This window comes from Microtus oregoni, unplaced genomic scaffold (genome assembly GCF_018167655.1).
Source record: "Microtus oregoni isolate MIOR12 unplaced genomic scaffold, Mior012 000000F_ref0000247, whole genome shotgun sequence".
Lineage (NCBI taxonomy): Eukaryota > Metazoa > Chordata > Mammalia > Rodentia > Cricetidae > Microtus > Microtus oregoni.
Window position 1 is genome coordinate 45,320,146 of NW_024543059.1, and position 25,059 is coordinate 45,345,204.

Here is a 25,059-nt window from a genome sequence, read left to right on the forward strand (position 1 = left end):
ATTTATTATGTATACAATATTCTGTCCGTGTGTATGCCTGCTGGCCAGAAGAGGGCACCAGACCCCATTACAGATGGTTGTGAGCCACCATGTGGTTGCTGGGAATTGAACTCAGGACCGAGCAGGCAATGCTCTTAACCTCTGAGCCATCTCTCCAGCCCCCTAGATGTTAATTTTTTTCTTTTTTTAAATATTTATTTATTATGTATACAATTTTCTGTCTGTGTGTATGCCTGAAGGCCAGAAGAGGGCGCCAGACCTCTTTACAGATGGTTGTGAGCCACCATGTGGTTGCTGGGAATCGAACTCGGGTCCTTTGGAAGAGCAGGCAATGCTCTTAACCACTGAGCCATCTCTCCAGCCCCCTTAATTTTTTATTTTTAAAGGTTAGAGGTGAATTTTGAGACATGTCTGACTATACTATGCTTTCCAGTTCTGAGGGTTCTAACTGAAGCTTTGAGCAACTTTGAGCCAGGCGTGGTGATACTGGTGCTGGGCAGAGGCAGGCAGATCACTTTGAGTTCAAGGCCAGCCTGATCCACGCGGTGAGTTCTGTCTCCACACCAAAATCTAAGAGAAAGCTGCATTCTAAAATGGCATGAAATATGGTATATTCATTGTTGAGATTTTTTTTTTCAAGATAGGGTTTCTCTGTAGCTTTGGACCTGTTCTGGAACTTGCTCTGTAGAGCAGGCTGGCCTCGAACTCACAGAGATCCGCCTACCTCTGCCTCCCAAGTGCTGGGATTAAAGGCATGCGCCACCACCACCCAGCGAGATTTTTTTTTTGGGGGGGGGCTACTGGTACCAAATTTCGAAACGAAACAATGGTGGTTTAAATCCGAAGCGCTTGCTGGACTAACTGGCACAGTCATTTACTATCAGGACTAAATATGCAGGAGGATCCCCAGGATGTGAAAGTCAGTCTGGTCTACATAGTGAGTTCCAGGTGAATATTGAAATCCAATCCAAAAACAAACAAACAAACAAACAGCAAAAACAAAATAAAACAAAACAAAATCCAGGTCAGTAAGATGGCTCAGCAGGTAAAGGCACTTGGTGCCAACTCTGAGGACCTGAGTTTGTTTGAGGATTTAAAACCTTATGCTGGAAAGAGAGAACTGACTCCCTTAGGTTGTGGCACTTATGTTCCCTTCCTATCTACAGAAACAAACAAACAAACACACAACAAACCCTCAGGCCAAAACCACAAAGCCAAGGCTGGGCCTGTAGCTCAGTAGAGTGTTCACTTAGCATAAAGCCCTGGTTCCACCCCGCCTGGCACAAACCAGGCACTGCTGTCATTCCTGCCCTGGGGAGGTGGAGACAGATGAGAAGTATAAGATATCCTAAGGTACATGTCGTGGTTAGGCCAGCCTGGCTTATGTGAAATTCTTCTCAAGGAAGAGCAACCAGAAAATGCTACACACACCGTCTACAACCCCATTAAGAGTTCATCTTAGCAGCTGGATATAGTGGTGCTCACCATTGATCCCAGAACCTAGGAGGCAGAGGCAGATGGATCTTTGTGAGTTCCAGGTCAGACTGGTCTACAGAGTAAATTCAGGCCAGTCAGACTTAAAAGAGGGAAATTCAGTCTCAAAAAATTAAAACATCAAGAGTTCAGCCTGGGTTCTATTCTAGAAAAGGAGGAATGCATGGCCTTTGCCGCCTACTTCTGCGTCCCTGCTGCACCTGCTGCTTGTTGCAGACCCACCCTCCTGTTAGACATCTAGATTGCTTCTGCTCGCGTGGCATTTATCACATTTGATCTGGGTGTGTGTGTGTGTGATCCACTCTGAGAAGCTGAGGAGCTGGTGATCGGTTAGCCACGAAGCTCTTCTCTGAGTCCTAGGACTCTTGTACCCAAGTTCTTCTGAAAACCACACTGTTCTCTGCTATAAAGGACGAGACAGCAGTTGCCATTGCTCATGCGCACATTCATGTTGTAGAACGGGCGTGGGTTCACGTGGGTCCGTGGAAAAAGACACAGGGCATCTTAAGGATGATTTTCGCCTTTCCAGTAGCAGAAGGACTGAGATGCTCTCCCTTAGCCAGGGGCCTTTTTTATTCTCCAGTTTACAACTTTAGCAAGTTGATTTCCATATCCCCAAAACATCCTAACTGAGCTTCCAAAGGGACAATGCCAAATGCAAATTCTCGATTAAGGAATTATCATCACAGTGTGCTAGATTTTTCCCAACCAAGTTTTGCATAGGCTTGGTACCCTTGGGTGTAGTGGGAGGCCGCTTGTTTGTTTCCCAGCCGCCCAGACTGGCCTATTAGCTCTAACTTCTTATCTGCTAGCTCTTACATATTAATTTAACCCATTTCTATTAATCTGTGTATCACCACAAGGCTGTGGCTTACCGGGTAAAGTTCAGGTATCTGTCTCAGACAGATTTTTATTAACCAATGGTGTTCATAGCATACAGAGGGGAATCACCTCCCCTTTTCTGTTTAATAAGAAGAAGGAAGGTTTTAACTTTAACATAGAAAAATTACATACAACAAACAGGTATTATCACAACTGAGGAAAACTATATAACTATCAATTCTTTAACTCCATCAAAGATCACAGAAGGATGTAATATTACCTAAGTAAACCGGAAGTGCATTGTAGGCAACTTCCAAAACTCTAGAATTGACAGAGACATCTTGCTGCCTGGACAATCACCCAAAGTTATTTTGTACCATTGGGGCATCCATCTTCAGCCTACAGGCTCGTAGTATCCTGCAGACTTTTCCACGAAGCAGGAAATTTCAAAGACAGTTCTGTCTATACTGGCAGTTTGTCAGTCACTCTCTGCTGTGTCCTGCAGAATGTCTGACCCTTTCATGAACTCCAAAGGATGGTCTCACCTTTAGACAAGTTCAGCAGTCATTTCTTTGTGGGTCCTGCATGTCCGATTCACCCAACATACCATCAAGCAGTCCAGGCAAGAGCAGTTTCTTGCCTAAATGACTAACAAACTCCATAAGGAGGCTCTTCGATGCCCATCTCCCTCTTGAATTTATTGGAGCTACCAGGAGCAGATGTGTCTCACTGTCATGAAAAGTCCTATGTTCTTAAAACATTTTAAATGCCATATTCTATAGTCTTTGAAAGGTTTGAAGAATGCCTATCCATCTGAAATACAATTCTGTACATCTAGAAAATATAACTAATGTGACTACAAGCTTGACTGTCATAGATAATTATCTATTAACCTGTATTTCTTAATTATACATCATATTTTAAGTGAACTGCACAATCACAACACCTCTATCTATCTGTCTATCTATCTATCTATCTATCTATCTATCTATCTATCTAACAATATATATATAACAAAGTTTGCCAGGCGATGGTGGCGCACGCCTTTAATCCCAGCACTTGGGAGGCAGAGGCAGGCGGATCTCTGTGAGTTCGAGACCAGCCTGGTCTACAGAGCTAGTTCCAGGACAGGCTCCAAAGCCACAGAGAAACCCTGTCTCGAAAAACCAAAAAAAAAAAAAAAAACCAAAAAAACAAAAAAAACAAAAAAAAAACAAAGTTGACCTTAAATTTGTATCAATAAACCAAGATCCATACCAATGCAAAGTACCCGTCTCTAGAGCACTTGGAAGATTCTCAGACCATGATTCATATATGTTCAACAGAAGATGCTGAAGACAAAGGACAGATTAAGGCTACATGCCTACATTCCAGAGCCAGCTGAAGCTGTGGAGTTCTCCCTACACATTCATCCATTCCTGAGTTTGTTTGTTTATGTGTCCACTCATGCATTTGTTCATGTGTGCATTCATTCATTCTTACGTCCATTCCTACATTCATTTATTACTCCTTCAGCTTCTCTGCTGATTGACAGGAGTGCACGGGAGAGCAAAACAGCTTTCTTTCCCACCATCATGAAACACTGCTGCAGAGGATTGGTGAGGGAAAAACAATTAGCAAGCGATGAACCACAATGCCAGCGAAGGAGATGTACCTTGCACCGCGAAAGCCTCTAACAGGCTGCCTGACCGGAACTGAGAGTTCTGGGGACTAACAGTTCCGGGCTAAGCTCAGGGAAGGAGATGGAAAGAAGAGAAATGGAAGGGTGGGTGGTTGTGGGAGACCAAGGGAATGTGCGCAATGAGGGCTGGGGCAGCGGCTCCCTCGATAGAGCGCAGGCAGGGCATGCCCAGAGCTCCATGTCCCCAGCACTACATGAGCCGGAATCGTTGGTGCACACCTGTTATCCCAGCGCTTGGGTGGTGGAGGACAGAGGCTCAGGGTAGTCCTTGGCTCTTTAGTGAGTTAGAAACCAGCTTGGGCTATATGAAAGCTTGTCTCAAAACAAAAGCAAAACGCAAGTCCAAACCAATGAAGGTGTCCCAAGGAGAGGCACACTGCATTGAGGCCCCAGGGTAGGCAGCTCTTAGAGGTAGGAGAAGCCCCTTGGAGAGGACTTGGTGAATGTGTGGTGGCCCAGCATTGAGTTGGGGTTAGCAGCGGGCTGGTCATGTGTCAAAAGAGGCCAGTGCACAAGGTTAAAGTGGAGATGAGTCGGGAACAGTTCCACGGGGAGGTGGTTGTAGGTGGGAGGTGGAAGTGGAAACGAGGATGAGGAATGAGGCTAGAGGTCGCTATGCAGCAAGGTGGTGGAGAAAGATCCAGGTCCCCCAAACTTCTCCCCTCCCCAGCTAACCTGCTCTGTTCCTGGGAGGAGGACCGAAAGTTGGTCCTTCGTGGCTGGTCCCTCGTCTTCATCTTCCTGGCAACCTTGTTGGTGTTCAGCGTGGTGGATGGGCGGATGGCCTATGTGCACGGTCCTTACACTGGCTTCATCGGCCTCTGGATTGACTGCAGGAGGCACAAGTGTGCCAACGTGGGCCAAGTCACTGGTCAGTGCATAGGTTGTGGGTCCTACTAATTGGGTGCCAGAGGTGACTGCGGGTCGGCCAGTGGCACTCTCCTGGGCTCGCATGGGGGCGCTACTATTGTTGGTTGTTGGGGGGTGACTCTGTGAGCGGCAGCAGAGTTAGTTTAGCATTTCCAGGAAGTGATTTTGGTGATGTGAGTGGAGCTAATGTTTTTCCATTTTCAATTTTTGGGAGTGCTGAAGCTAGAACCCAGGTGAAAAGTTTCTGCACCCTGATAAGCCTCTCCACTGACACAGCAGTCCAAATCAGACCAAATCAAACTGAATTAGAAAAAGCCCAGATTTAATGGGTAAAACACTCCCGGATGATCTTCCAGCCCCCCAGAGAGAAGACAGAAAAGAGAGACTGAAAGACCACGTGTCTGTTTTCTGGGGGTCAGTTTAAGTACCCTGTGGGAGTGGTCTTGAGTAGCTCTGGGGGAGAGGTCATCATATGACAGTCTTTTTGAGATGTACCAGGGTTTGGAGAGAGATGGGAGGGGGCTTGGGGTGGAGCTTCCTCCAGAACATTCCAGACTCTTTGGGTATATGGATGCCAGGAGCTGGGGTGGAGCTTCCACCTGAACACCAGTGCCTTGCACACACTCCACAGGGCCCTACTGCTGAGCCCCCTTGCACACACTCCACAGGGCCCTACTGCTGAGCCCCCTTGCACACACTCCACAGGGCCCTACTGCTGAGCCCCCTTGCACACACTCCACAGGGCCCTACTGCTGAGCCCCCTTGCACACACTCCACAGGGCCCTACTGCTGAGCCCCCTTGCACACACTCCACAGGGCCCTACTGCTGAGCCCCCTTGCACACACTCCACAGGGCCCTACTGCTGAGCCCCCTTGCACACACTCCACAGGGCCCTACTGCTGAGCCCCCTTGCACACACTCCACAGGGCCCTACTGCTGAGCCCCCTTGCACACACTCCACAGGGCTCTCCTACTGAGCCCCCTTGCACACACTCCACAGGGCTCTCCTACTGAGCCCCCTTGCACACACTCCACAGGGCCCTACTGCTGAGCCCCCTTGCACACACTCCACAGGGCCCTACTGCTGAGCCCCCTTGCACACACTCCACAGGGCCCTACTGCTGAGCCCCCTTGCACACACTCCACAGGGCTCTCCTACTGAGCCCCCTTGCACACACTCCACAGGGCTCTCCTACTGAAAGGTTCCAGACAGGTGCTGAACTACTTCCATCCTCTGCCTTGTTTGAGACAGGGTTTCATGTAGCTCTGGCTACCCTCCAACTCAGTGGGTAGCTGTGGATAACCTTGGATTTCTGATTTTCCTCTCAAGTGCTGGGATTCCAGACAAGTGCCACCAACACCCAGTTTACCACAGTGCTGTGGATGGAATTCAGGGATTCAAACATGCTAGGCAAGCATTCTAATCAATGAAGCTATCTCCCCAGGACCTAAGACTTCTTTTACTTTGTATTTTGAGACAAATATTTGCTCATGCAGGCCTTGAAGTGGCACTCCTCCCAGCCATTGGAATACCTAGGAAGACAGTGTGTGCCACTGGACCCTGTATTGGCAGGATTTTGCAGATTTTTTGGGTTACTCATGGTGTAAGAGGGAATGTTGAGAGCGAGCATGCGTATGTGTATGCACACGTGACTACACGTGTGTCTATGTGTTTGTGTGTATGCATGTGTGTATACGTGTGCATGTGTGTGTGCGTGCATGTCGTGTGTATGCATGTGTATATACGTGTGCATGTGTATGTGTGTGCATGCATGTCATGTGTGTATGCATGTGTGCGCGCGCGTGTGTGTATGTTGAGGGTAACTGTAGTTATTTCTCCAACTCTCCTCTCCAGTTTACATTCACATGAGCAAGGGCTTCATATTCCTGGCCCTGGCCCTGTGCCTCATCCTCCTGCCCACCATGTTCCTCTCCTTTCGACCAGTCTGCCGCCGCTTGAACAAGATCGACTTCCTCTTCAGTTTCTTAAGCATTGGCATCGGTAAGTGTCGGAAAGGACAGGGCTGCTTGGGGAGCCCCCCACCACCCAGAGCCTTCTTCCCAGAGCTGTGCTAGACTTTAATTATGTTGCTTTTTCTATAGCTCAGATTGGCCTTAATCTCACTCTGTAGTCCATGATGGCCTTGAATGTATCATTTTCCTGCCTCAGCATCCTGAATAGCTAGGATTAAGGGCCTATGCACACCAGTTCTGGCTGATAGCTTTGTTTCCCATTTTCCCGTTCCCTCTCTCCGAGTATGTTTCAATTTGTCCTGTGGGGTGTGTGTGTTTGTGTGTGTGTGTGTCTATTTAGTGTAGCAGATCAGGGAGGTTGTCTCTGTCTCTCTCCTCTTCCTGGGAGGGGGTTCCCCTGTCTAGCCTCCCGTCCTTCTCTGGCCCCACCCCAGTGCAGGGCTCCTGATTCTCCTCAGCCTGACGCTCTTTGTCATCAACTGCGAGAGGCTGCGCCTGAGGCCACAGGTATCCTACCTGCTGGCCTTCTACCTGTGCTGGTGCGCCAGCGTCTTGATGCTGTGGGCCGGTGAGGGCGGGGCCTCGGATGGAAGGGCGGGGCTTGAGCAGGGCAGGGGCGGAGCCCAGGAAAGGGGGTCAGCCTCTAGGGCCAGGGTGGGGGCCCGAGGTGGGGCCCAGAGTCGAGTGCCCACCGGGTCCCTTCCCATAGGAACTTTGTCCTTCTTCAACCAAGTGCGAATGTGGAGCTACAGTACGCCTCTTATGGAGCGAAGGGTCAGCTACTTCCGTTGGGCCTCGAGACACCAATTGCCGCCTGAGCCCAATTCGGACCAGAATGAGTCTGCTGCAAGCAGCTTTGTGAACTACCATGGGGCTCCCTCACGGGGGGATTCCGCAACTTCTCAGAACACTGAGGAGTTCCCGCAGCCAGATTCCTCCACCTCTGTCCCTGTGACTCCGTCACCGTCAGACCTCCCTTGAGGTCCCACGCTTCTCCTGAGATCAGGCAGCACCCTCGGGAGACAGGTGGCAAGCCCCTCTCCCCTGCGCTAGGATCCACCCCTTGCAGTCTGAGTCTTGGCAAGGAACCCACCCTGGAAGTCTTCCAATGCTCTAGGCTGCGGCTACCTCCCTCTGAGCAGACACTGGTCCACGGTCCCAAGCAGCCGGAGCAATGTGGCCCCGCCCCCAAGCTGGGCGATGATCCGCCCCACAGGCCACGCCCCAAAGGCATTCTCCCTCCTTTGGTCCAGCCAGGGGCCCCAGGTGGATACTCTGCAGCCCATCCTTGGGGGAGGGGCTTACGCCCTTCTGTGGACAGACCCCTCCCCAGGAAGTCAAGGCTTGATATAACATCCTGCCCCCTTCCTGGCTTCCCATACTCTATAAAACCAGGTCGGCAGCCCAAATTTTCAGTGTCCGATTGCTTGTTATCTCTCCAGATAGGGCCAGGTCTAGCCGGAGCTGACCTTCCTGACGTCTCTAACTTCACCTTTGAGATCTGAGACTTTTCCTCACCAGAGTGGACTCATGTGGCATCCCTGACTTGGTCTGAGCCTTTTGTCGGCATTTGTCTCAGCCCCATCCCTTTGACCACCTGTGCATGTACCCACCCATCCCCTTCCACAAGCTGAGATCCACCGGGGAGGTTCTGACCTCGACTGATTGGCAGAGAATGTCAGACCTTGAACTCATTTGCTGCATGGTGGGTTTTATTGGGGGCAGGGGACAGAGTGTCAGACAGTGTTCTTTATAACTTTGTTTATCCAGGGGACGAAATCAATAAGTTTGGTGTAGATGCCCGGCTTCTCGGGTTTGCCACATGGGGTAGGGCCCCATGATGTGACACCTTGGAGCATGTCGTCACAGATGAGCGGGCCCCCTGAGTCACCCTGAGAGGAGAGGGACAGGGTGAGGAAGGTCCTGGCACCAACTCCAGCTCTTAGGAGTCCTGTTCTTGCAGGGACATGGAGTTAGAGTAGGGGACAGGACAGTCCCTGAAGCCAAGTCAAAGAGAAGTAGTACCAGCTACAGGATTCTCCCCTCCCAGAGCTTCCATAGGGAAGGGCGAGAAGCTCCTGCCTGGATGTGGGGATGAAGGATCTTGTTCCCTCTTTCAGCCCCTTCAGCACACTGCAGGGAGAGGGTCACTCACCACACAAGTGTCTTTTCCGTCTTTCAAGTCTCCCGCACACAGCATCAAGTCAGTCACTGCATCGAAGTGGGCTTCGGCACACTTCTCATTGGGCAAGAGATCGAGGTACACACACTGGAGGTCATCTGGGAATTCGACTGTAGATCAGGGGGCAAGAGTGCGGTCAGCAGACCCCAGCCCTGTTCCCGGCTCCTCCTTCAGACCCAGGTGTCCCTGCTCAGGCTGTGTGGTTTGGTCCAGACTTACACTTGCTGGGTTCAATGCTGCCCCAGCCTGAGGCAAGGCAGCGGCTCCCCAGCTTGGGCTCCTCGGTGGGCAGGCTGAGGACCTTCACATAATCTGTGATTTCAGCGGGCTGGGCAAGGTGCAGCAGCATGAGATCATTGCTGTAGTCCTTCTGAAGGGTTTTGGTGGTGTTCTTCAGGAGGTCCATGTTGAAGTCGGGGTGAATGATGCTCTCCTTGACAAACTGGTGCTGAGCTAAGGGGTCATCCTCAAATAGGTTGTTGCGGCCCAGCCAAATCTGGTACTTGCTGGGAGCAGGGAGAGCGATGGAAGGCAGGGGAGACAGAAAGGCACACACACACACACACACACAGAGAGAGAGAGAGAGAGAGAGAGAGAGAGAGAGAGAGAGAGAGAGCGCGCACAGGGAAGAGAGGGCAGGGAGAGGAGGAAGGCTTGAGAATTGCTCAGCTGCAGCTGTGACTGGGCTGAGCTTCCCAGGCAGGTAAAGCCTGGCCCACAGCCCAAGGCTCTCCCCCCGCCCCCCGCCCCAGCACCCTGTCCAACCTCTGTTACTCACTCAGTTGCCCTCACCCAGTTCCAGCTCAGCCCAGCCCTTCTCTGTGTATCCTGAGTGGGCAGAAGGTCCTAAGAGCCAAGCTGGCCTGGGGACAGTGAGGACTCAGGGACATCCCTTCCTAGCCTCGGGGAGCCCCTTGGGCCTGTTCTCCAGTATGGTCGGTAGGAGGGCAAGTGAGACCCAGACCCAGACCCAGACCCAGAGAAGGCTGGGCAGGGACCTGGAGGGGGAGTCACATAGTGGCAGATGGCCACAGACACTCAGCTCTGAGTACAGGCAGGGGACACATGGACAATAAGACAGAAAAGAAAGAAATAGGAATCAAATGCAAGACTGGAGGGAGCACAGGAGACCCCGGAGGTCATGGAGAGAGGGGTCTAGGCCAGCTCGGCCTGTCTTTCAACCTTCAGAACCCCAGCCTAGCCTGGAGTCACATTCTCTGGCTGCCACCCTACTTCCCTGTCCCCACCCTGTTCACTCACTCATTGTAGCAGTGGGCAGCTGTGAGCACCCACTGGGGGTCCACCAGGATGCCCCCACATTGGAATTTGGAGTAGTGGTACACAGCTGCCATCCAGGGCTGAGAATTCTTCTCACAGGCAAATCCTCCGATGACCCGAGATTGGATGGGAGGTGCAGCACCTGCGGCAGAGCAGTGGGGGTGGGGCTGGCTCAGAGAGGGAGGTGCGCTACTGAGGGGCACAGGGCTGGGGTCAGGGGACATTCTGAGGGAGGGAACTCATAAGTGGCTGGCCCTGGATAAGGAGATCTCTGCTGTGGGGACTGAAATAACCTAGCTCCTGGAGTCTGGAACAAGAATCGGGGATGGTTCAGGTGACTTAGAACTTTGGGCTCAGGGCCAGCAGGCGATGGCTCAGAGAGAGAGAGAGAGAGAGAGAGAGAGAGAGAGAGAGAGAGAGAGAGAGAGGTGGGGGCAGGGGATTCCAGAACCCAGTGGCTCTTAGTCCAACGAGAGTGGAATCAGAGGCCAAGGAGGTTTGGCATTTAGAGTTTCCAAGACTTGAGAAGAAGTCAGGGCCTGGGCTGGGTTTTTGGGGTTCTGAGAAGGGTGAGGTCTCAGGGAAATAGGCCTGAGTGGATAAATGAACCCAGGAAAGGGACCCCAAGGTGATTTGGGAGTTCCTGGATTGGGCATGAAGTGTCCAGCTGGGCTGGGATATAAGGAGGGGTTTCCAGGTCAAAGGAGTAGGGTTAGGGCAAGGGGTGGGCTCCTGTTAGGTTTGTGGTGGGGGTGGAGCTCTCTGAGAAAAGTGTTTGAGATGGGACAAGAAGTGAGAGAAAGATTGGGGCAACGTGGGGGAAGGGCTCTGCTTCTCAGGAGGTGGGGGCTAGTGGTCTGGGGTTCTCTTGGAGGCAGCCGTGGGGTAAGAGTGGAAAAGGATTTAAAACAGGTCAGACCACCACGGAATGGGGTTGGCGGACCTGTTTGGTACCGGGTACTAGGTTCCGGTATTAGGGTCTTTGGGAAGTCCTGGGCAGAAAAGGAGCTGGAGCTGTGCAGGGGGACTCAGTCGGGAGGGGACAGGAGCTGCACAGGAGCCAGAGGTCAACAAGAAGCCAGTGGGTGAAGGTGGGAGGCATGTATGGGAGGGAAGCTTGGGCCAGAGGAAAGGGGGGCAGGCATGGTGGCTCTTATCTGTAGTCTCAGCACACAGAAGGCTGAGGCAGAGGACTGCGAAGGCCCAACACAAGCCTGGGTACATAATGAGACCTTATTCCCAAGAGCTGGGGAGATGACTTGGTTGCTACAGTACTGGAGGCCCTGAGCTCATCTCCCTGAACCCAGATAAAAAGTCAGGTGTGAGGAGGTGCATCTGTAACCTTAGAGATGGGGCTGTAGAAACAGCAGGACCCCCAGGCTTGCTGGCCAGCCAGCCTAGCCAAGTCAGGGAGCACTCCATTCAGTGAGAGACCCTGCCTCAAAAATAGGGCGCTAAGTGATGAGTAAGGCACTGGATGTCTGTTTCTGGCTCTCACCACCCAGCACTTCCCCAAATCAGACCAAACACACAAATCCAGCAAGAAGGGACAAGGGCAGATCCCCCACGCCAGAAAGGGGGGAACCTATCTGATGTAAAAACTGAGGGACTTGAGAAGATGTGGGAACCAGTTATCAGGACTACAGGGTACAACCAAAGACTGACAACTGCCGGACAGCCAAAGTCTCTAGGTGTGGGGTTCGGGGAAATCCCTAACTCAGAATTTGGACTACTAGGCTCTAGAAAAACAGCAAACTAGAGGGGCAACCAAGGTGCCAAAGTCTGTAAGGGACTGGGTTCCTTGGCAAGACTGGAGAGGCCAGAAATTGTCAGATGGCTAAAGAAGAGAAAGTTCTGGAAAATGGGAGGGAACAGGGGCCTGATATGGGAATGAGGACTGTGAAGGACTTGGCAGTGTGCAGAGGCAGGGAGGGGGGCAGAAGTGCTTTGGGGTGCAGCTCGGGTGAGGGGAAAAGGGGAAGGGATTTCCAGGGCTAAAGGCAGCATGAGAATCAGGGCTCTGACCCCTCCCACTCCACTTCCCCCTTCGTCTCACCAGTCCCTCCCAGGGATAGGGCTAGGAACAGGATCAGGAACCACATGGTGACAGATGTCCAGGAGCTGAAGGTGGTGAGCTTGGAGCTGAGGAGCCTCCTCAGGGAGCCTTTAAAAACCCTTAGTCTCCCCCCAGCCCCGCCCCTGCCCTGTTGGAAGCTAGATACTGGCAAAGGCCCTGCCCTTGCTGATGAAAGTGGACTCCCCACTCCCACCCTCCCAGCTGTGGGAGGGGAGGGACTCACAGCACCTGCTGTCCTGAAGGCCCTAGGTCACCTTGGATACCTTCCCAGGGCTGAGGTTGGGTGGGGCAGGGCCTGCTGTTCCTGGAGCTGTGTGTGATCTAGGAACCTTAGGCAGAATGGCAAGGTCAGGTGGTGGGGAAGGGTGCATGCAGTAGGAGGGTGCAAGGAGCAAGTGACCCCTGTCACACAGCTCCTAGGAAGGTCCCAGCACACCCTCAGAAACCAGCAGTTAAAACAAATTCCTTGTAGCCAAGAGGGCTCCAGGCTCCCTGCAAATACAAATCTTCGTTTTGAGAATGTCGGGATTCCTACTTTCGTAGACTTGGAATCTAGATCACTGATTTTATTGTTCCTGTTAGAAATCTGGGAGCAGGCATGGTGCTGTACATCTTTAATCCCAGCACTCGGGAGACAGAGGCAGGTGCACTTCTGTGAGTTCAAGGCCAGCCTGGTCTAAATAATGAGTTCCAGGATAGTCAGGGCTACATAGAGAGTTGTCTCAAAACAAATCAATAAAATAAAATAAAAAGTTAGAATGCACATTATCATAGCACATTCTTTGATCCAAGAATATGAGAATTTAGCCTGTCCCAGGGGAGTGTTACCCACCCCAACAGTGTTGGGGGCTCAATGACCTTTCTATTCCTTGTACCCTAGACAAGGTCATGCCCCTCAAAGTCCCAAAGAACTGAACTAACAGCTTTCCCCAATCAAGATTATCACCACAGACCCTGGTGTGGTGGTGCACACACTTGGGAAGTGGAGGCATGAGAATCAGGAGTTCAAGGTCAGCTCAGCCACTCGGCAAGGTCTAGTTGAGTCTGAGCAAGGTGTGACAAAGTGTGTGCGCGCCCGCGCGAGTTGGCTGGAACTGGGGATGTAGGTCAGTGGGGGTGATTGCCTAGCATGCATGAAGTCCTGGATTTAAGTCACAGTTCCGTGTAAAACCAGGTGTGGGAATGCAGGCCTGTAAAACCAGCATGGGGGATGTGGAGGCAGGAGGATCAGGCCATCCTTGGCTAACATGAAACAATAATTAAGTAAATAAAAATATTCTGAGACAGGTGAGATGGCTCAGTGGATAAGGTGTCTGCTACCAAGCCTGACAGTTTTTAAATTCAATCTCAAAAGTAGAAGAAAGTCATCTCTCAGAATATGTTCTTTGACCTCCACGCACACAAAATATAAATATGTGCAATAAAAATATCATTAGAAGTTGCAATGACAACCCCTCACTCAATCTAATCTGTCTATTTCAATGACCAAGATCAAGGGCTTCAACACTCAGCGACCCCAATAATAACATTTTGGGACCTCTGAATCAGAAACTGGGCTCCCATAGCCTTGATGGTAAAGTCACAAGTTTCAAACTTGAGACCGGGATACGATCAGCAAGGCAGCTCACAGTATCCAAGCCTGCACTGCATGTCATCAACGTGCCTGAGGGAAAGGGAGTGTTGGTCTTGTTGCCTTGGCCACCAGAAAGCCTAGAACTAACCAAAAGCTCTTGGAAATCTAGTGTGTGTTGGGTCCTCTCACTGGAACGTACAGTTCATGAGTGTGGACAAAGTGGCAGACACTGCTCTGATCTCTTAAGATGAATGATTCATTTAATCTTCACAGACACCCTAGGAGACAAGTGTTATGGTGACCCATTTCACAGGTGGTAAAACCAAGAATGAGTGAGGTCAGGCCCCTGATCCAATCAACATCCCACATCTGGTCCAAATGAGCAAAGTCATACCTGAAGTCTTCTTCTGTCACCTAGGGAAAGGGACTCTGGGTGCCATGGAACTGAAGACTTTGTATCCTAGCCCCATTCCCCATTTCCCAACATACTGCAAAGAGAGAAGGTCGTACCCCTACAGTGAAGGTTGGACCAACACTTTTTTTTTTTTTTGAGATCGGGTTTCTGTGTATAGTTCTGGCTGTCCTGGAACTCATTCTGTAAACCAGGGTGGCCTTGGACTTAGAGATCTACTTGCCTCTGCCTCCCTAGTGCTGGGAAAACACTGCTTTCTTAGTGTTGAGCAGGTGACCTCAGAGGGGGAGAGGCCCTGGATAACTGTGTATGTCAGTGTATGGAGGGTCTCAGGTAGGAATGGGGTGGCTGGCCAGCGATGGGCATTCTCGGTCAGTGAGGACCTAGGGGGTGGTCCCAATGAGTCAGTTTCTTTTCATGTTTTCCCGGATCCACTCCAAGTAGCTGCAGACTTTGGTGTAGACGCCAGGCTTAGTGGTAGTATCACAGGGGACGTCACCCCAGGATACGATGCCCTGCAAAGCACCCCTGCAGACCAGAGGTCCTCCGGAATCACCCTGTGGGGATAAAGGGAGTTTTCCTCAATATTTCATTCCATGTAGTGAGAGGATGAACACCTCATCCTCCTGCCTCAACTTCACAAGTGCTTGGATTACAGGTGTGCAGTACCATGCATGGTATGCATGGTGCTGAGCTGGAACCGAAGTTTTGTGCATGCGAGGAGATTACCAACCGAGTCACACCCCAACCCACTGTCAACCTTACTCCCACTAACCACTGTTCCCCATCTCAATGAAGCCCCAAACCAACCTCACCCTAGGAAACTCCAACATTACCCCAAACCCATCCAAGCCTACTCTGACTCAACACAACCCAAGAGAGCCAATCCCCGCCCCCAGCTCTGTCTTGCACTATCCAGCCCCACAGATGGCACTAAACTCAAGTTAGATTCCATCCACTCCACACATCTTCCCCATTCAAAATCAAACTGAACCTGTGCTCACCAAACTCAACCCAATCCCAATCTTTGCACTTTTCTCACCCCCCCCCACACCATCCCATGCCAACCCCAATATACTTCCCATCCTGAGTCAAAACAGATTCACTTCCCTTCTTAGCTCCAATCCGTGCTTCCCCAAACCATATGCTCCTCCCCATGTCCACATGTCTAACCCCCTTTCCAGTCTCACCATGATTCTAATTGCTCCTGGAATTCCATCCCATACCTAAACTTAGCATTGTCTCTGGTCCAAAGCAAAGAAAATTTAAGCAATCCTACTTGTCCTATTCTGTCTTAATTAGCTCCAGCTGTCAATCTGACACAGCCTAGGATCGTCTGAGGAGTCTCAACTGAGAGGGTGCCATGTTGAGCACATCTGTAGGAAGTTGTCTTCATTGCTGGTCAGTGTGGGAAGATCCAGCTCACTGTGAGTGGCACCATCCCCTAGGCAAATGGGACTTGGCTGTAGGCCATGGAGAGATGGCTCAGCAATTAAGATCACTGACTGCTCTTGCATAGCACCCACAAGGCAGTTCACAACTGTTTGTAATTTCTATCCCAAGGCCCCCTTCTGGTTTCCATGCGCCCTATGCTATGCAGTGCACAGACAGTAAAAAAGAAAGAAAGAAGGAAAGAAAGAAAGAAAGAAAGGAAAGAAGAAAAGAAAGCCAGCTGAACAGGAGCCATGATCAAGCCAGTAAGCAGCGTCCTTCCATGGATTCTGCTTTAGGTTCACACCTGATTGCTGCCCTGCCTTCCCTCAGTGATGGACTGTGAGTTTGTAAGCTAAAGAAACTTTCCTCCCCAGGTTGCTTTTGGTCAGAGTATTTTACCGTGGTAACAGGAAAGCAGACTAGGATACTTCCTACCCCCACCCCCGTGCGCCTTTACTCAAAGTCCCCACTTGGCTCTGACCTCGCAGGAGTCGGTGCCACCGCCCTCTACACCAGCACACACCATGGTGGGCAACACTCGACCCGGGTAGTCCTTGTTGCAAGATGCCTCAGAGATAATGCTGATGTTGGCACAATGCAGCGTATCCGGGAGTCTCACTGAGAAGGACAGATGGCTTTGAGTATCATCTCTCCTTTGGTCCCTGAGCCTCCACCCAAGAACCAGATTCCTAGATCCAGTTCCATCCTTCCACGCACCTTGTGGCTTGTGACTCCCTGTGGTTCCAGGCTTGTTGTCTGACAATAGGCCCCAGCCTGACACCACACAGTCCTCGCCGGGAAATGGGCAACGCGTGGGCAGAGGCACGGGACGCACCTGCCGTGACAGCCGGGCAGGCTGGAGAAGTTGTAGCAACATAATGTCATGCCGATGGGTGCGAGCCTCGTAGCCCGGATGTGGGATGATTCGAGCGACCGACCGCACTTGCTCTGGACCATCGCGCTTGCGAAGGTTGTGCTCGCCCAGCCGGACTCTCATGAAGCTGGGTGGGCCAGCAGTTACCGGAAAGGAGTAGACAAAGGGGTCAAAGAGTTGACAACCTGCGATTATCTGACCCATTGAAAACCTCAAAATCTCTTTTCTTTTTCTCGAGTTTTTGAAGCCAAAATGGTTCCAGCCATGGCCCCTCAAGAACCCACAAGTTTCAGGGTGCGTGCCTTTAACCCTAACACTTGGGAGGAAGAGGAAGGTAGATTTTTTGTAAGTTTTGGACCAGCCTGGTCTACACAGTGAGTTCTAAAGTAACCTGACCTATACAGTAGGACTTAAAAAAAAAAAAAAAACAACCAACCAACCAAACAAACAAAAAAACCAGACAAACTAAGCCAGGAGTCCCAAGTCAGGCACACATGCACAACACATGCCAGATTTTCCCCTTCCCATCTTCAGAATAGGAAATTCCCACCCACTCGACCCCTCTCCCATCAGGGGCCCCAAAGATGGGACCTTTGCAGTCTTCTCTTTGCCCTTTAGAGGTGTAGAATCCACACCCCTTCCCACCAGGGCCTTCGCCTCGAGGTTTCCCATCCCTTAGGAACCAAGAACTTAGGTTACTTCCCCACCCAAGCCCAGCAGTCCATATACCCCAAACCTAGAAGCTTGAGGTCATAGCCACCCACAAGGCCTGCCATACCCTGCCTTTATACCAAACCTGGAAGCTTGAGGTCATAGCCACCCACAGGGTCCGCCATACCCTGCCTTTATACCAAACCTGGAAGCTTGAGGTCATAGCCACCCACAAGGCCTGCCATACCCTGCCTTTATACCAAACCTGGAAGCTTGAGGTCATAGCCACCCACAGGGTCCGCCATACCCTGCCTTTATACCAAACCTGGAAGCTTGAGGTCATAGCCACCCACAAGGCCTGCCATACCCTGCCTTTATACCAAACCTGGAAGCTTGAGGTCATAGCCACCCACAGGGTCCGCCATACCCTGCCTTTATACCGGGTTTGGCAGTGAGCAGCAGTCAACACCCAGTGTGGGGAGATGAGGAAGGCGCCACAGTTGAAACGGCCACGCTCGAAGAGGGCCACTTGCCATGGCTGTGAATGGGGCACACACTCCTCGCCCTCTAGTACCTTGTCACCGTCCTGAGCTGTGGAGAGACACAGAAGATCTCTGCATGAGCCCCTCCTTTGCAGCATCCCTACCCGCAGCTCATGCTATCTTCACTCCTGCTTCTCCCTTTGTTCCTTAAGAAATCCCTCCTTTAATCCCAGGACTCCAGAGGCAGAGGCAGGCAGATCTTTGAGTTCGAGACCACCCTGGTCTATAGAGTGAGTTCCAGGACAGCCAGGGAAACACATAGAAACCCTGTCTCAGAAAATAAAAAAAAAAGAAAAAAAGAAGATATTCCTGTTAGGGCTGGAGATGGCTCCCTGGGTAAAGTGCTTGCTGCGTGAGGACCTGAGTTTGGATTCTCAACACCCACATAAAAGCCTGGTGTGGCAGCCACTCCAGCAGCCCCAGTGCTGGAGTTGGGCAGGGGAGACAGGCTGATCCCAGGGCTTGCTGACCAGCTAGTGTAATGGTGAGATCTGTGAGACACAAAGAAGAGAAAAGATGGAGGGCTAGAGAGTTGGCTCAGTAGTGAAGAGCTCATGTTGCTTTTGCAGAGGACCTAAGTTCAAATTCTAGCACCAACATAGAGGCTCACAACTGCCTACAACTCCAGTTCTGGGAGACCTTCTTCTGGCTTCTGGGGACACCTTCTCTCTCTCTCTTGTAAAGAAAATAACTAAAGCAAAAAGAAATACGTAAGGAGAAGGGATGGAGAAAGACACTCAGTGTTACCCTCGGCTTCTTCCCCACTGCACAGGCGAGTGTACACGCATATTACACACTCCCACATCTTGAAACTGTGCATCTGGTTTTGACAGTTGCTGTCTGTACTTGCCATGAGGCATTGACTCCTGTGTTTGCATGTCCATGTATGCATAGGCACACACATGTGCATGTAGACCAGAGAACAATCCCCAGTGCCATTCCTCAGGTGTGCACACCTTGATTGCGGAGGCTGGATTATTTTCATGAACCTGGGGCTCTCTGCCTTTGCTAGGCTGGCTGGCCAGTGAGCCTCAGGAACCCACTGTGTCTTTCCCTACCCGGTGCTGCCTCACATATATGGCTTGTGACCCAGGTTCTGAGGCTCAAGCTCAGGTCGCCACCCTTGCACAGCAAGTAGCTCATGGACTGAGCTGTCTCCCCAGTCAGACGTTGATCTCTTGGTGCTTGTTTTCCATGAAAATAAGAGGGACCTATGGGTACCTTTGTGGGTGCCCATGTATGTGTGTGGTTGTACCTGGCACATTGTAACTCTTTGATTCTTCAGTGTGTTAAGGCAGGGTCTCACTCTGTTGCATAGCCTGGCTTGAAACTTACAATGGAACCAGGGTGGTCAAACACATGGCAGCCTCTCTCTTAATCAAGTCTTTCAGGTTCTGGGATTACAGTCATGCACATTTGTTACTTTAAACAAAGGACACCCCTTTATTTTGGGGGATGTCCATGTGGCTGTTCAGGTTCCTGATACAGGTATGGCCAAAGTATGGCAGACATCTGAACAGACCTAGTTACAACAGCCAACATCAAAACCACAGAGTAAAGGGTGGAAACATGACTCAGCTGGTAAGTCCTTGCCTTGTGAGAGTGAAGGCCCACTCTCAATCCTTAGGACCCAGGTAAAAAGTCAGGCACGGTAGTGCATGCTCTAACTCCAGTGCCTGGAGTCCGTGGGATCCATGGAGCTCTCCCGTCAGCCAGTGCGGCCTAATCAGCATTTGAAAAGTTCTGTGTTAAAAAATTAAAGTGGGACTGGAGAGATTCACTAGTTCAGAGCACTGACTACTCTTCCAGAGGACCCAGTTGTAATTTCCACGGCTCTCGCGACTCTAGTTCCAGGAGATTTGATGGCCCCTTTTGATCAGGTTCCAGGCATGCACAAGGTGCACTTATGTGAATGCAGACGAAACACTCATCCACATTAAATAATAAGATAAAACAAGGCGACCGTGCCTGAGGGATGAGCAGATATTGACCTCTGGTATCCACAAGCAGGGACGCACGGTATAAAGATGTTTTCATCTACAAGTCATTCTGTAGAACTCAGAGACCTGTCTGCAGGGCCAATACTCAGACGTGGACCTAGACCACATTCAGAGGCCACCAGATGGAGCAATGAGATTTCATGGTCAAAGCAGGAGAGACAGAGGAGACAGGATCACTGGTGTCTAAGGTCACTCTCTGAAGTTCACAAGGGGAGACCTGGCTCATGCTTCTGGATGGCAAGACACACACACACACACACACACACACACACACACACACACACACGAGAGAGAGAGAGAGAGAGAGAGAGAGAGAAAGAGAGAGAGAGAGAGAGAAGGGCACCACATATAATGACATAATTGAGACATTTGAGGCCACAGTTCCTTATACTGAGCCACGTGGCCGCCCCACTCCTCCAAGGTCAAGACCATGACGGACACCCAACTCTTGCCTGTGTTACAACCAAGTCAAATGTCCACATTTCACCCTCTGTCCTCCAAGGTCAGGAACAGGGCCAAACGGCCTGGGGAATTGTGGGAATGCGGATGTGGCAGAAGAGGGGCTTAGCAGAGGAAGGGTGAGGTCGCCTTGTGGAGGACAGCACTGGCTGAGCAGCTGGGCATCAGGCTGCACGGGGCCAGTCCCAGCTGGAGGAAGGCAGAGGCCCCTGCTGGGTGCAGCAGACAGCAGGGGCAGAGCACAGGGAGAGCCCAAGGGGAGACTTGCCTGCCATGGGGCAGGGCTCAGAGCCCTGGGCAGAGGTCATGTGGGGAGCAGGAGGATCGTTAATGGACACCCCCTCCAATTTCTCCAGGGCAGGAAGCATCAGGTTACACAGAAAATTTCCACAAGATGTGGCAGAGGTTGGTCTGGGGTTGGCCTGTCACCCAGGGTGACCTTGGTTTGGTGGCCACCCCTGCTTCCAAGCTGCTCCCTGGTAAGTGAAGGCAATAGTTGTTCTTGCCTTCTCTGTGTGGGTCTCAAACTCAGCTGTTCAGACTTGACAGCATTTCCGTCTGTGCCATCTCACCAGACCCAAGCTTATTTGGGGGACAGATTTTCTCACTGAAGTGGAACTTACAGATTGGCGGGACTGGATGGTAGCCAGCCCATGGATCCCCATCTCCCCTCCCAGCTCGGGAATTTTATAGGCATACGGCTGGTTTTTCATGTGGGTACTGGGGATCTGAACTCAGATCCTCCTGATTCCATAGAAAGTACTTTATCCACGGGGCCATTTCTGCAAACCCTCTGCCTCACAGGGTCATTATGTGTAAATGCTCTGTGCCCTGCCTGGACTGTCCAAATTGTTCCATCATGCTCACACCTCATGGAACCTCACGCTGAGTTTTTATGGAGGACAGTTGCCTCCATCCTATGGGTGGGAAACCAGGGTTGCAGAGTTGGGGAACTGGCAGCCACAGGATTCAGATCTAGATCCTGTGTTCTTGGTGTCTCAACCAGCTTGATTGCCTGTCCTGCGTGATGTAGTTAGGACTTCATGGTGACTGTCACAGGGAGAAAGCACTCGAGCCCCAGAGAGGTAAGACAGTTTCCCCAAGGCTACACAGCAATGAGGAATGGTCTTGGAACTCAGGTTCAAGGATTCAGGTGGCTCAGCACCTCCAGACCTTCTGATGACTCATTCGGGGACATTTGGCAGGTGACTCAGGTGGGGTGTCTCTGGGTGAAGTATGGACTAGCAGGTCCTAGGTTGCAGAAACTCTGGGGAAGGGGGCACCCCCATTTCATCAGACCAGCACCAACTTCGGTGTTCCTCACCTGCAGACACGAGCAAGACGAAAGCAAGGAGAAACCACATTGTGGAGGAGGATCCTGGGCTTGGAGACCTGGTGGCAGGGAGGACGGCAAAAACTGGGGTAAGGCTGGATCCATCTGTCCCCATCACTATGCCTGTAGAGGGAAATGCATCCCTGTGTGTGACACACTTTTCTCTGTCTTTTGTGATAGTGTCTTCCTATATATCCTAGTCTGGCCTCAAACTCATGGTCCTCCAGCCTCAGCCTCCCGACTGTCAAGATGACAGATATATGGCACTATGCTAACCTAAGAAACTACTTTACTTCCCTGTGTCCCATCTCCCGCAGTGTCCACCCATGCTCTTCCCTGCTTCCTGTCTCCTGTGGCGTCCACCTGTGCTCCTTCCTGGTATTTATCTTCCCTGCATCCCATCTCCCGCAGCGTCCACCCGTGCTCCTTCCTGGTACCTATCTTGGTGGGGTTCTCTGTTCCTTTCAGCATTGAAGACCCCAGCATTATCCAATAACCCCTGGCTCTCTCTCATCCCCATGGCTCCATGGCTCCAGAGCAGGACTCACTCTGGGGTCCCCTTAACTCTAGTACGCCTGTAGTCTGTCCCATACCCTGTACACAAAGCTGTAGGGAGCTAAGCTCCCTTCCTCCTTCCCTCCTCCTTTCCTCTGGGGTACCATGGCCTGACCTGGCTAACTGCACCAAGCCATGCCCCTTGATCCTCACTGGTGAATTCTAGGAATGCACACCACTAAGCCACATCCCCACCTCTTCTTTTACGATTCATTTGGAGATAGGGTTTTGCTAAATTTCGCAAGCTAGTCTTGAACTCTCCATTCTCACACCTTAGCCTCTCAAGTGATGAATGACAGGCATTCACTACCACACCTAGCCTGACAGGGTCTTTCTACACCAGATCTGAGGGCTATTCTCTCCTGCTCACAGCCTCTCACGGACTTCTGATGATAGACCCCAAATAAAGTCCCATATCCTCAGCAGTCCTTCGAGGGACAGAAATGTCTGTTCCTCTTCCAGCCTGCCAGGCTGGGTTTTGGGGACCCTTCCTAGGCACAGGCAGTGTGGACATTGGTCCTGTAGTTCTTGCCCTGGCTCTGCTCAGCGTATCCCCCTTCGACCTTGAATAAGCCTTCCCCTGACACTCTGTGGTGTCTCCTTATCAGACTGAGAACTCCTTTGGAGCAGACCCCTCTGACTGACCCTGGATTCCTAGGAACCACCAAGTGTTAGAATCTGGAGAGACCTCCAGGAGCTTGGGGGAGCAAATTAAAATCTTTCTCATCTTGCATCTTGCTATTTACTTTTTCAGCTCAGCCTGACTCTTCCAAGACACTGTAACCCAGAGGGGATGGCATTAAGATCCTGAGGCATCCATCTTGCCCCTGCATGGTAGCACTGACTGCAGATCCTGGGACCTGGCTGCTCCCACTCCTCATCCAAGAGGAAGATGGAATTCAGGTCAGACCCTCCTGTCTCCAGCTCTGCTCAGTCTGGGACCTAGCACTGGGGATACCTCAGGGAAGTTGTTCTGAACTGATTTGACCTATGGTAACTGCTGACTATGTCCTTGGCTCCATGACAAGTGTTTCTAGGGACGTCCTCTCAAATCCCTCCACCCCCTCCCCCTTCATTCCAGGCTCTCTCTAGAAGCTTTGAGACATTTCCTTGGTTCAGATTCAACTTGAAGCTACAGGAAAAGGACACAGAAGACCCAATGCCCTTGACAACTGGTCCTTCAGGGTTGTCTGTGCCTCCCAGAGACCAAGGCACTTTCAGGGTCCCCTCTCCACCCCCACCCACTTTCAGGGTCCCTTCTCTACCCCCACCCATTTTCCCAAGCTCTTTCTTCAAAGATCTCACCCCCTCCAGGTGCTCCAGTGACATCCAAAGCAGCTGGTATACCAGAAGGGGACCAGACATCTGAAAGCCTGCATTTATAAGCTCCTGGCCCAGCCTGGGTCTGGGTGGGGTTGGGTAGAGTGGAGTGAGAGGCAGTGGAAGGTGAGGTTTACAGGCTGGACGCCCTGGTGGTAGGTGCAATGCCAGACTAGGTTGGTCTAATGAGCATTTATTAGTCTGAAGTCATTGTCCGAGTCTGTAAGGAGGATTCCATCCAGGGGCAGGTCCCCGAAGGGAAGGGGCAGGAGGGCAAGTGCGGAAACTGGAAGACAGTGAAACGCAGAGCCTGGGATCCGGGGTGGAGGTGTGGAAGCTGAATTCTAAAGCCATGCTTCTGGGGTCTGGGAGAGAGTTTTGAACTTGGATTCTGTTTTGTTGTCTAACACAGGTCTTGCCAAGCAGCTCAGGATGGTCTGAGTTTGGGCTTGAGGTCTATCAGCCCCAGTCTCCCAAAGGCTGGGATGACAGGTGTGTGCCACCATGCTGCACTGGAACTTGGGTCTGGATTTATGTTAGCTTACGGGCTGAAGTGGTCTCGAATTCGGTTGTTATGACCTGAAGTCTACAGTGTGAAAATTAATTACTTTTATTTTTATTCATTAAAATATATTAAATTTGGGGCTGGAGAGATAGCTCAGTGGTTAAGAGCACTGGCAGCTCTTCCAGAGGTCTTGAGTTCAATTCCCAGCAACCACATGGTGGCTCACAACCATCTGTAATGAGATCTGGTGCCCTCTTCTGGCATGCGGGCATACATGGAGGTAGAATGTTGTATACATAATAAATAAATAAATCTTTAAAAAAATATATTAAATTTGCACACATGTGCACCATGTATCAACTGTGTCTTTCTAAGTTCATCTTGTTGCTTTTATTTTGTGTATGAGTGCACATGTGAGCTCGTGCACCAGTGCAGTGCACACATGCTAGCTGAGGTGCCTACACATCATAGCCCGTGGAGGTCAGAGGCTATAGATTCCCAGGAGCGAGAGTTACAGGAGGTTGTGTGGGTTGCTATCGAACACGGGTGCTGGGAACCATGCTTAAGTTCTGTGGGAGCAGACTAGGTTCTCAACTGCTGAGCTGTCTCTGCAGCCTCTCTACCTTGTTTTTTGAGCAGATTCTCTCAGTTGGACTTGGAGCCTCTTGGTAGACCTAGACTGGTGCGGCAGTCGGCTCCAGAGACCCACCATTCCCGTCTCCCCAGGGAGTACCAACTCCAACTCCAGAGACCCACCATTCCCGTCTCCCCAGGGAGTACCAACTCCAACTCCAGAGACCCACCATTCCCATCTCCCCAGGGAGTACCAACTCCAACTCCAGAGACCCACCATTCCCATCTCCCCAGGGAGTACCAACTCCAACTCCAGAGACCCACCATTCCCGTCTCCCCAGGGAGTACCAACTCCAACTCCAGAGACCCACCATTCCCGTTTCCCCGTGGAGTACAAGCTCAAGCTGGATTCTCATTCTCACGCAGGTTCTGTGGATTGAACTCAGATA

The 25,059-nt window shown here is 51.2% G+C and overlaps 2 protein-coding genes across 2 annotated transcripts; both read right to left on the bottom strand.

Moving 5' to 3' along the window:
• Window positions 1-8,544: 8,544 nt before the first annotated feature.
• Window positions 8,545-12,503, bottom strand: Klk1 (kallikrein 1). The gene is made up of 5 exons (XM_041648408.1): window positions 12,359-12,503; window positions 10,285-10,444; window positions 9,244-9,530; window positions 8,998-9,134; window positions 8,545-8,734 (listed from the first exon to the last, which is right to left on the bottom strand). The coding sequence occupies exons 1-5, from the start codon at window positions 12,402-12,404 to the stop codon at window positions 8,579-8,581; spliced, it is 786 nt and encodes a 261-aa protein (XP_041504342.1). The 5' UTR covers window positions 12,405-12,503; the 3' UTR covers window positions 8,545-8,578.
• Window positions 12,504-14,768: 2,265 nt separating this feature from the next.
• Window positions 14,769-21,688, bottom strand: Klk15 (kallikrein related peptidase 15). Its single transcript, XM_041648421.1, has 5 exons — window positions 21,649-21,688; window positions 17,764-17,914; window positions 16,516-16,799; window positions 16,280-16,416; window positions 14,769-14,921 (listed from the first exon to the last, which is right to left on the bottom strand). Exons 1-5 carry the CDS (start codon window positions 21,686-21,688, stop codon window positions 14,769-14,771), a joined length of 765 nt encoding a protein of 254 aa, XP_041504355.1.
• Window positions 21,689-25,059: the final 3,371 nt, after the last annotated feature.

Bases quoted from the DNA above. Each gene is read 5' to 3' on its own strand.
- Klk15 (XM_041648421.1), bottom strand. From the start codon at position 21,688: ATGTGGTTTCTCCTTGCTTTCGTCTTGCTCGTGTCTGCAG. The intron at 17,915-21,648 runs GTGAGGAACACC...GTCTCTCCACAG, and splicing joins CGTCTTGCTCGTGTCTGCAG to CTCAGGACGGTGACAAGGTA. The intron at 14,922-16,279 runs GTCAGAGCCAAG...TTATCCCCACAG, and splicing joins GTGGCACCGACTCCTGCGAG to GGTGATTCCGGAGGACCTCT.
- Klk1 (XM_041648408.1), bottom strand. From the start codon at position 12,404: ATGTGGTTCCTGATCCTGTTCCTAGCCCTATCCCTGGGAGGGACTG. The intron at 10,445-12,358 runs GTGAGACGAAGG...GCTCTGCCGCAG, and splicing joins CCTATCCCTGGGAGGGACTG to GTGCTGCACCTCCCATCCAA. The intron at 9,531-10,284 runs GTGAGTGAACAG...CCCTGCTCCCAG, and splicing joins GCTGCCCACTGCTACAATGA to CAAGTACCAGATTTGGCTGG.